Here is an 11,023-nt window from a genome sequence, read left to right as displayed (position 1 = left end):
GGTGGAATATTTCTGGTGGTGGTACCAAACGGGTCACAGTGTCCCCCTTTCTGCTGCTGTCCCAGCAGAGGAACTCCAAAATCGAATTCTGTGCTCCAAAGGCTGTGACTGAGAATATAATTTCAAACAGAATATACATAGCATAAATTATGTTTTTGAAATATAATAGCATGTGATAGTCTACGGATAAAAAAATAATAAAAGATAAGGAGCAACCTTTTATTATACTGAAATGCATGAATGTTATTTAAAAAAAAAAAAAAGGCAGGAATACACATATCACTAGACACCTGGTTATATTTTATATCTCTAAAGGTACAATACACTCTTTAAATCATACAGTATATTAACATTTATACATTCTTGTTTCAAATACAGTGAGGTGCACATGTGCAACATGCGGGATCATTGGTTTACAAGAGGCCATCTATGTGAAAATGTAACAAGCATGGTAGAAGAGGTTTTTTTTGGACCTCCCATAAGATGAAAGATGAGCATGGTGGGTATTCTCCAAAATTGCCTCTATCCAAACTTTAAATTCACAGCTGTGGGCGGAGTGATTCATCATCCCACAGAGCACGTAAACAAAGAGGTGCGGAGCTGGTGACATCAGAGCTCTTATAAATGGACAAACGTGTGACTTTGAAGTTTGTGTAGAGGTGAGTTTGGAGGACACCCAAGCTCCCCTCTACTGTACGTATAATAGCACTCCATTTTTCAATAAATAACAGACAATAATGTACACCTTCTGGTAAATCAAGTCATTAAAGCTGAACTCCAGCACCAAAATACTTTCCCTCTCATATGCTCTAAAAGAGGAATACATGGAGAGATTATGGGGTGACTTTCAGATAGATCCTCTGTCTTTTCACAGTCTCTGAGATGATTGACCATGACACTCCATCATTATCAATTCCCCCAATAAATCATACTTGGAATTTCCCCATAGCTACTGTGTAGAATATCAACTTGTCAAAGTAGCTCTAAACCAGGGGTCTCAAACTGCCAGCCCTCCAGCTTTTGAGAAACTACAATTCCCATGAGGCATTGCAAGGCTGACAGTTACAAGCATGACTGCCACAGGCAGAGGCATGATGGGACTTGTAGTTTTGCAACAGCTGGAGGGCCACCAGTTTGAGACCCCTGCTCTAAACACATCTGGGCACTTTTTTTGTTTTCTCTTCTTACCCCCCTGCACACTACAGCGGAGTCAGCCAATTGCAGAGCACCCTGTACTTGTTATGGCCTATTACAGGATCTTTAGTTTGAAAACGTAGGATAGATGTGTTTTGGCAAAACCTGTTGGGACAACTATCAGAATTTCAGGACTGATCTGATCATTGATATCCTCAGACTCCTATGTTTGGAAATCTAGAGATTACAGTCTGAAGGTCATCAATGGTAAAAGAGAGGCAAACATTTGGATTTTTAAATGTAGGAAAATAAGGATCTTAGCCCTGGGTCCTCCAAAGATATGGCCTTTTTATGAAGTAAAATTTTAACCACCATCAAATACAGATCAAACCTCACGACAAGATCTCTTTGGAGAGTCATCATAGCCGAGTGTAAAAGATGGACCATGGGGGCTTCTAATTAATTCTTTCAATGCAATATTTTAAGACTGCCAGAAGTATATTTGCCATTTTACACTCCTGTCGGAGGATGTTGCATAATAACAAGTATTCTTTTTTTCTTTCTGGCACCAAACATTACCACTTCCAGAATGCACAGGAAAACGGAAAATTGTTGCCATATACTTATCGTAATTTTCCTTTCCTGGCATATCCTCACATCGGCACACCCCGGGTTAATCTTCCAAAGGTAACTCCCAGGACCATCTCCAATAGCTAAAATAAAAGACCCTCCCTCCTGATCTATGGTGTTTCTTAACTAGATAGCACAAATTTCCCGCCCTGGTGGTCCGTCACTGATGCGAGGCTATGCCAGGAAAGGAAAATTATGGTAAGTATGGGGCACAATTTTCTGTATTCCTGGCCCACCTCATGTCAGCACAACCTGGGAATTAACTAGCAATAAGAAAAACAGGCAGGAAAACAAAGGACACTCAGTCAAGTGTCTATAGATAATTTATTATTCAACTGAAACTGTTTAGGGTAAGAAGGACCTGGTCCCGTTGTTCCCTGAGTTGTTGAGTGGAGTTTACTATTATTTAGAAAATATCATCACTCTAGTCAATTTTTATTGGGAAATGATGGAGAGGAGGATCTTTGAGAATACCCTTGGTGCGGTACAGATGCTGAAAGGGAGACATGTGATTTGATAATGGTGGTTACGTACTGTGTAAAAACCCTTGATGTTGCTTCCTTATGAGGACATGCAGGTAGGCGTCTGAAAGGTCCACCGAAATGAGCCAGTCGTTCTCCTGGACCACTTTCATTATGGTCTGGAGGGGCTCCATTTTGAACCACTTATTGAAGATGGATTTAAGAAGGCTGAACAATTACAAGACAAGCCTCCGGGTCCCTGAGGATTTTGGCTCCAGGAAGATTGAGGAGTAGAAACCTCTCCCTCTCGCGTCTGCCGGAACAAGCATGATGGTCCTTTGGACAAGAGCTCCTCTATATAGGCCTGCAAAAACTGTCTCTTCTCATAAAGTAATTTGGTGTATGTAAAGAATGGCTACTTCTTTATAGAAATCCACCTACAGTGTCCAGAATGCCAACAGACCTCAAAACTCTTCCATGTCTCCAGAGAAAGAAGTAATATAAAGGAAATAACTCCTTTATTTGTAGCTTCTCCTATAAAGAGGTCATTATGGGGGGCTAGGTCCTTCACCTATAGCAATCTCCATAAGTGGTATGCACTGATCTATAGACCATATCCCTTGTCTTCAGTCTCTCTACTGATCTATAGACCGTGTCCCCAATACCGATATATCAGGGGTGTCCAAACTTTTTTTTAAAAGAGGGCCAGGTTTGATTAAGTGAACATGCGTGAGGGCCGACGACTTTGCCTGACATTCTTTGAACCAATAAAATTAAATGCAAATTAACTAATACATTTCTCAACAAGAATTTTCTTGCCTTTTATGGCTAAGAATGAGCTTGGGCGTGTTATACGCAGATAAATACATCTATCCAAAATAACACGCACCTTCACTTTAAAAGTTTCAGAAAAAAAACTTACATTTTAAATAAAGAACTGTGAAGCAAAATAAGGGTCAGTACCCATCTGCAGCATCCCCATTGCCATCAGTGCAGCCTGATCCATGCCCACCCATCTGCAGCCTCGGAGGGGATAGAGCAAGCACAAACAGATTACATACAGGAGAATGTTTACGCAGTGGCCTCTTACAAATACAAAGTCCCGCCTACTATGATAGAAAGAACAGTCGTCCAATGCCAGCCCAGGAGACGGGACTTATTATTACAGAGGCAGCTGAGTAAACAGGAGATTCTCCTATATGTAATCTGATGGCACTTGTCCAACCCCCTCCGAGGAATGATAAATATGGTATATATCTTTTGTGTCCCCCCCCCCCCCCAAAGGAATAGTTGGGAGCCACAAAAAGATATATATCCAAATTACCAGTGGGGTCGTATGAAACCAGAACATAGGCTGAAATTGGCCCGTGGGCCAGACTCTGGACATGCCTGCAATATATAGACCATGTTCCCATCTGCAGTCCCTGTACCGATATATATAGACTGTGTCCTTGTCTGTGGGCCCTGTACTGAGATGAGAGCTCTTTCTCTCTCTCTGATATACATGTAGCATCACCCCCGAAGGAGCCGCTTAGTAATTTTGGGTTCTGTGCCCCAACTCCAAGAACAGTCTCAACCAGGTGTGCCAGAGGGGGGGGAAGTTGAGAAACCTCAAACTCCAGGTACACCTATGTAGAAAACACCCCTTTGCTTGGCTGTAGGTCACTAAAGTAAAGGCAAACACACCAGAGTAGTGATAACTGCTGTATTGACATACAGTAGGTTCAGTCACTCAGGCAAGTCAAGCTAAAGAAAACTGTCCTTTACTTAAACACAATCTCAGTTGTATAATTAGCTTTTAGACTTTGTCTAATGCTACTTGCTGATTGACCCTAGTTAAAGAGAATAAATCAAAATGAACACAATATAATGTATATTGAACTATGCTGGGTTAGAGGGCACTCTGAAGAAGGACCATTTGTTGAGTCCTTTCCACAAAACAAGTAAAAACGTAGGGACTTAAAGGGCAGTAAGAGTTGACTCTTCAACTGGTTAAGTACTTAAAGCGCTCTATGGAAAGAAATAAGGGAGATCCAAGGCAGCATAAAGGCCTGCAGGCAATGCTTGAGTAACTAGTGGTATGAATCCTAAAAAGTCAGCCTCCAATGGTTGCAGTAGATAGGGACAGATAATGGCCGCAAAGGCCTCTCACCACTTCCAACAATACAGTAAGACAGTTTTAGGGACCCGTGTTTCTCCCTCTCGACCTTCTGTAAAGACTCCAGCAACTGCAGGATTGTCTTTAGCAGCAGCTCTGTTCTCTGACTCTTAGATTAGGATGTGGTGCTCCTGTGTCTCGCTGGCTGTGCTGGGGAGAAACATGGCCCTCTCTCTCACTCTCTGGTCGCCTCATGGACTCTTCCTGTGCTCCTCGTGGTTCCCCTCCATCCTTTCTGACTCCTGGCTTGCTCTCTTCCTCCCTTGCTTGGCATACTGAGGGGCTGTAGCCTGCTCCTCGGGCTCCACCGTGGAGATGCCAGTCCTGTCCCCTGGTCCTCCTCTGGCCAATTGGGACCTAGCAGTGACGGGCCAGGCTGCATCGCCCGCTTCTGAGATAGGTTATTGGGTCTTCTGCAGTGGCGGTACTCCGAGTGTGGAGGGAGAAAACCAGCAGCCACCCACAGCACAGCTGCTTTAGTCCCCGCTCTCAAAAGAGAAATGAAGGGGAAAAAAAAGTCAGGCTAGACATCACCCACTACATGAAAATACTTCTAGGGAAAGACTTGATTTATCAATTCCTCATATTCGGGTATAAAACCCCTCACCCTGCACATCTCCCTCCCCCCAACACACAAATGGCTGACTGCTTCTCCTCGCCACAGCAGCATTACAGCGTGACCCTAATGCTCTAATTCTACTGTAATAAAGCATTGAGGGCCACACTTTATTACTACTGTAATATAGAGTGTGCCACCCCCACTCTATATTACAGTATATAGAGAGACCCAAATACTACTGTAATAAAGTGTGGCTGTAAATGCTCTATTACAGTGTGCCTCCCCCCCCATGTTCTATTACAGTGTATAATAATATATGTTACATTAGTATTACAACTAATGCCAAGTTATTGTGGCATGTGATAAAGAAATATCAACCTCTGCAACTCTTCTGTATCAAATAAACTTTCTAAACTGTCCCCGTGATCAAAGTAAAAATAAAGATTAGAAAGTAGAGAGATGAAGTTGTGCAGAGATCCTTAGACATGGCAGGAGAACCAACGATCTCACCTCTTCATCAAATGGGATCTATTAGATTGTAATCTCTTATAAGCAGGGCTCTCTTAAAGCGGTTGTATAGTCAAAATTGTTGACTTTAACCTACAGGTAGGCCTATAATAAGGCTTACCTGTAGGTAAAAAGAATATCTCTACGGTTTAGGAGACATTCCCCTCGCAACGAGCCACTGACTTCAGCGGTGCATGCCCACAGGGGATTCTCCGCTGAAAGTCCGGGAGACACCAGACCTTGCCGGGAAGAAAACTACCGCGTGTATGCACGGGAGTGACGACATTGCGGCTCCGGCCACTCCGCAATACCCGGAAGACACGCGGAGGGAACATGTCAGCTCCCTCGGCGTGGACCAAGTGAGATGCCGACGCCTCGTTCTAAGGTAAGTATTTCATAATGAGCTACTATGCTGTGCAGGTGTGTAAAAAAAAAAAAAAAAAAAGTCAGCGGGTTTACTCCCGCTTTAACCCTCTTGTATTTTATTGCACTGTCTCCCTTTATATAGTAAAGCTGTGTGCAAACTGTTGGCATCAATATTGTATAAATCCTGTACAATAATAATAATTTTACTCTCCAAATCTAGACAATATGTCAAATGTTTGTTTGGGACGGTCCTACATGACAACTAAGTCATTCACTTAAGAATTTGAACAAGGAGAACATCAAATTATAACAGAAATGAATGTCTCTTGTAATTTATGAACACCATATCAGCTTTGTTGTGGAAATTTTTATTAATGTATGTTGTCAGATGTCCCCCCAGTGTTAGTTTTGCTGTAATGCGCTCATGCAAGCATGTTCGCACACACAGACGTTGGTGGAAGACCATTGGCTGTGGAAACCTTCCTGCAGACATGGCCGATCCGCTTGCTCTTTTAAGGATGTTCGTACATGCCTCCCCAAGGGACTGTCCACTTCATGGCAACTACAGTCACACTCCTAGTAAGCAGATCTGCGTACATGGGAACCATAGCATAACCATACAAAATTATGTCCCACTGATCCATGATAGAGTACGGCTCACGTCATTGGTAGCAGTGGGAGTGTGCACACAATCGTGTTCAGAGCCATGGAGTTAGTTGTCATGTAGGACCGTCCCAAACAAACATTTTACATATTAAGACATTCACTTAAGAATTTAAACAAGGAGAACATCAAATTATAACAGAAATTAATGTCTCTTGTAATTTATGAACTTCTTAGCTTTGTTGTGGAAATTTTTATTAATGTATGTTGTCAGATGTCCCCCAGTGTTAGTTTTTCTGTAATGCACTCATGCAAGCATGTTCGCGCACACAGACGTTGGTGGAAGACTATTGGCTGTGGAAACCTTCCCGCGGACACGGCCGATCCGCTTGCTCTTTTAAGGATGTTCGTACATGCCTCACCAAGGGACTGTCCACTTCATGGCGACTACATTCACACTTCTTAGTAAGCAGATCTGCGTACATGGGAACCATAGCATAACCATACAAAATTATGTTCCACTGAGCCATGATAGAGTACGGTTCGCGTCATTGGTAGCAGTGGGAGTGTGCTGTGCACACAATCGTGTTCAGAGCCATGGAGTTAGTGTTCAAATTGTGAGACACTTGTCCAACCAAAATTTAGGAATCACTGTGGATATTAAAGCATGTCTAGACAAAACGTATTTTTCTGATTTTCGATGGAGTGGGGGAGGATTAAAACCCCTGTCAGAACTGTATTGCTATCTAAGGCTCCATTAGAGAGACCCCTCTCGCTTCCTATCCTGACAGCGACGTTTTACCAGACAGGAAATTAAGGAAAATCTGAAACAAGGACATTAAAAAAAAATACAAACCTGACATGGGTTATAACCTTCCTTTAACTAAAGAAAATATTTTTTTTTCTTTCAGTCTGTGTTGCTGTCAGAGATTTCCCCTCACTTCCTGTCTGCTAGAATGCTTTCAACAGGGCAGGACATGGAAGGAATTTTTTGTTGAGCCCTGCATAATATTAAAAAAAAGCGGTTCTAATCCTTCCTGACTCCATTCAAAATAAAAAAAATAAAAAATAAAAAATGTTGGCTATATATACACTTTGCATGTGCAGACTACAGGGCTGTCAGCTCTATCCTGGTTACACTGTCAAGTCTTTCACTAAACTAGAACAAGCATGGAAAAAATCTGACCTCCTGCATGCATGTTCCTGGTCAATGACACCCTAGGTCAGGGGTCTTCAAACTATTGTCCCTCCAGTTGTTCAGGAACTACAATTCCCATCATGCCTAGTCATGTCTATGAATGTCAGAGTTTTACAATGCCTCATGGGACGTGTAGCTCCGCAACAGCTGGAGGGCCGTAGTTCGAAGATCCCTGCCCTAGGTAGTGAAGTAAGGTTTAGGATGAAGATGACGGCCCTGGAACCTGCTGCTTTATAAATAAATCAGGAATGGTGGTTCTCGTCTACTGCTTCCTCCTACTGGCTCCAATCAGATTCTCCACCCTGTAATGTCACCAGTCTCAGATCTGAGAAGTCAGCCCAGATTCCCCCCAGATATCTTTACAGAACCTTTCCATACACATAACACAGCATGGAGGGGCTCGGTGAAGGTGGTGGTGAAGGTGTGGAGGTGTTGGATCGGGTCACACAGATCATAAAAGGAGATCCACCCGGCCTCATAATCCAGATCTATCCTGACTCTGTTACTGGAGACATTGCCGGGTAATAGGATCTGATTACTGTCATGTACCACCGAGTACTGGTTACCCCACCCCCTCCCCAAACTCCAGGACTTCTTATTACACCCAATCCATGACTCTTCTCCTCTTCTGTCTATACTGGGGTAACACATCCCGACTATCCAGTGCACTGATCCCCCGACATCCACTTCCCAGTAATGTCGCCCTGAGGAGAAACTTTGATTGCTTAACACCTGAGGATACTGAAATCTCTCTGGTGTTTCTGGTAGATTCTGAGGTGATGATGACCAGGATAGAGTTCTCCTGTCATCCGATATATGTAGACCATTACCAGCTGTTCTCGCATCCAGTAATAAGTCTGTAACCCCCGACACACCCAATGTTGGCTGTACAGCACCAATATTTGGTCCTCCAGTCTGGCGAAGTGAGCCTTGTATGCTGGGGGAGGGTTGGGGACATCTCCTGGATGGTTGTATGGTGGGGGAGGGTTGGGAACGTCTCCTGGATGGTTCAGCATTGACGTGACCTTTGCTCTTTGTAGTAGAATGTGGATAGACCTCTGTGCCTGTACATTTCTGTACATTTACCCCAGACATGATATCAGATAAACCTTTGTGTAATGTGAGTGAGATCCCCGCCACATCCAGATCCCCTGCATCATGGAGAAGTTTATCATGTCTCTCTCTGTCCTCATCATCTCCATCCTCAGTATTACACAAATCACGTGTTTCTGATTCCTGTAGGACAATCAGTGGATCCGTTATGTTACACAGCTCCTCAATGTCCCCCATCTTCTTGGACAGCTCCTCCTTCTTTAGTTCCAGCTGTTGGATCATATCAGACAGTGATAGAGAGACCCGCTCGGCCTGCCCAGAGATCTCCCTCAGGACTCTCTTCTCCAGGTCTTCCAGACATCTCCTGAGGTCTCTGAACAGGGCAGTGACTCTCTCCGTTTCATCATCTTCTTTTCCTTGTACTTTCCTCCTGCGTTTCTGCAGACTCTGGACTCTTTTCACCGTCTCCTTTTTCTCTGTCATCAGTTTCTGCAGAACATTTCTCAGTTTCTTCTTCTTCATCTCAGAGGCCTCATCCAGAGTCTCCACCTGGTGTCCCCGATGTTCTCCATCCAGCCTGCAGGACACACAGATACAGGTGAAGTCCTCAGAGCAGTAATACTTCAGTAGTTCCCTATGGACGGAGCATTTCCTGTTCTCCAGAGAAGTGGTCAGGTCACATAAGACGTGTTCTGGTGACTTGCTGTGGACTCTCAGGTGATTGTCACACAGAGAAGCATCACAATGGAGACAGGATTTCACAGCAGGTACAGGAGTGTGAATACAGTAAGTACAGAAGACCCCGGACTCCTCCTGATCTGGCTGAGCAGACAGGAAATTCTCCACTATGTTTCGCAGTGTTATGTTCCTCCGCAGTGCAGGCCGCTCCTGGAACTCTTCTCTACATTCAGGACAGGAATAACCTCCAGACCCCTCCAGTGTATCCAACACACGACTAATACAGTCCCGGCAGAAGTTGTGTCCACATTTCAGGGTTACGGGATCTGTATAAATGTCCAGACAGATGGAACATTCCAGCTCCTTCCTCAGATCAGCAGAAGCCATCACTGAAAGCAGAAGAGAGAAAAGACAGTGAAAGTCTCCGATACTCATAAAGCTAAGCTCCGGGTATTGTAAAGCCACATGCTATATTGTGTCTGATTACTAGGGGTTAAGTCCAATGAGGTGCATGCCATTTTTAAAATTTTACCTGTTATTTACTGAACACCAAGAATATAGCAATAACTTCTGGTGCTCTGACAGGAGAGATGGTATCTCCTCATGTAACAACCTCTTTTATATAGACATGATATATACTCGCCAGCCGCTTTATTAGGTAAAACTGTTCAATTGCTTGGTAACACAAATTGCTAATCAGCCAATCACATGGCAGCAACTCAATTAATTTAGGCATCTAGACATGTTCAAGACAACTTGCTGAAGTTTGAACTGAGCATCAGAATGGGGAAGAAAGTGGATTTTATTGACTTTATAAACCCTAGAGATGGTTGTGCGTGAAAATGGCAGTAGATCACCAATTTTTGACCAGCCCATCCAACACCAACAACCATGCCATGTTCAGAGAATGGTGCAAAAAAAGAGAAAATATCCAGTGAGCGGTAGTTGTGTGGAGGAAACTGCCTTGTTGATATCAGAGGAGAATTGTCAGGCTGGTTCCAGATGATAGAAAGGCAACAGTAACTCAAATGACAACTTGTTACACCCAAAGTATGCAGAATACCATCTCTGAATGCACAACACATCGCACCTTGAAGCAAATGGGCTACAGTAACAGAAGACCACACTGGGTTCCACGTCTGCCAGCTAAGAACAAGAAACTGAGGCTACAGTTTGCACAGGCTCACCAAAATTGGACAATAGAAGATTGAGACTCATCAGAGCAGGCAATGTCTTTTTCCAATTTCAGCTGCGAAATTCAGATGGTGTGGTCAGAATTTGGCATAAACAACATGAATTCATCCTGCCTTGTATCAACGGTTCAGGCTGGTGGTGGTGTAATGGTTTGGGAGATATTTTCTTGGCACATTTTGAGCCCCTTAGTACCAATTGAGCATTATTTAACCACTTCCCGGCGGTATTGGGGAGTGCTGCTTAGGTTCCCAAGGTTGTCCTAATCAAAATACACTGCTTCTTTTAGACCAGTGGTCATCCAAAACTGTGGCCCTTCGCTTTTTTTTTTATCTGGCCATTAGGGTCCTATTTTCATCCACTGATACCAACAGTGGGGCAGAACTCCTCCCAATGACACCAATGATGGGGCACAACTCCTCCCAATGATGGGGTGCTATTTATCTCACTTAACACCAAATATGTGGCATAGTTTATTTCCACTG

The 11,023-nt window shown here is 43.6% G+C and overlaps 1 protein-coding gene across 1 annotated transcript in view; it reads right to left on the bottom strand.

The window, feature by feature from the left end:
• Positions 1 to 205: 205 nt before the first annotated feature.
• Positions 206 to 11,023, bottom strand: part of LOC143995875 (E3 ubiquitin/ISG15 ligase TRIM25-like) — a 28,123-nt gene continuing 17,305 nt past the window's right edge. The window contains exon 2 of the mRNA XM_077490599.1: positions 206 to 9,736. Within this exon, the coding sequence (XP_077346725.1) occupies positions 7,950 to 9,734 (1,785 nt within the window). The 5' untranslated portion in view covers positions 9,735 to 9,736 and the 3' untranslated portion in view covers positions 206 to 7,949. The remainder of the gene's footprint in view (positions 9,737 to 11,023) is intronic.

The sequence above is a fragment of the Lithobates pipiens genome, unplaced genomic scaffold (assembly GCF_037356315.1).
Source record: "Lithobates pipiens isolate NorthernLeopardFrog02 unplaced genomic scaffold, aLitPip1_a1.2 Scaffold_19, whole genome shotgun sequence".
In the NCBI taxonomy this organism is placed as follows: Eukaryota; Metazoa; Chordata; class Amphibia; order Anura; family Ranidae; genus Lithobates; species Lithobates pipiens.
This window is presented reverse-complemented; position numbering and strand designations above follow the sequence as displayed.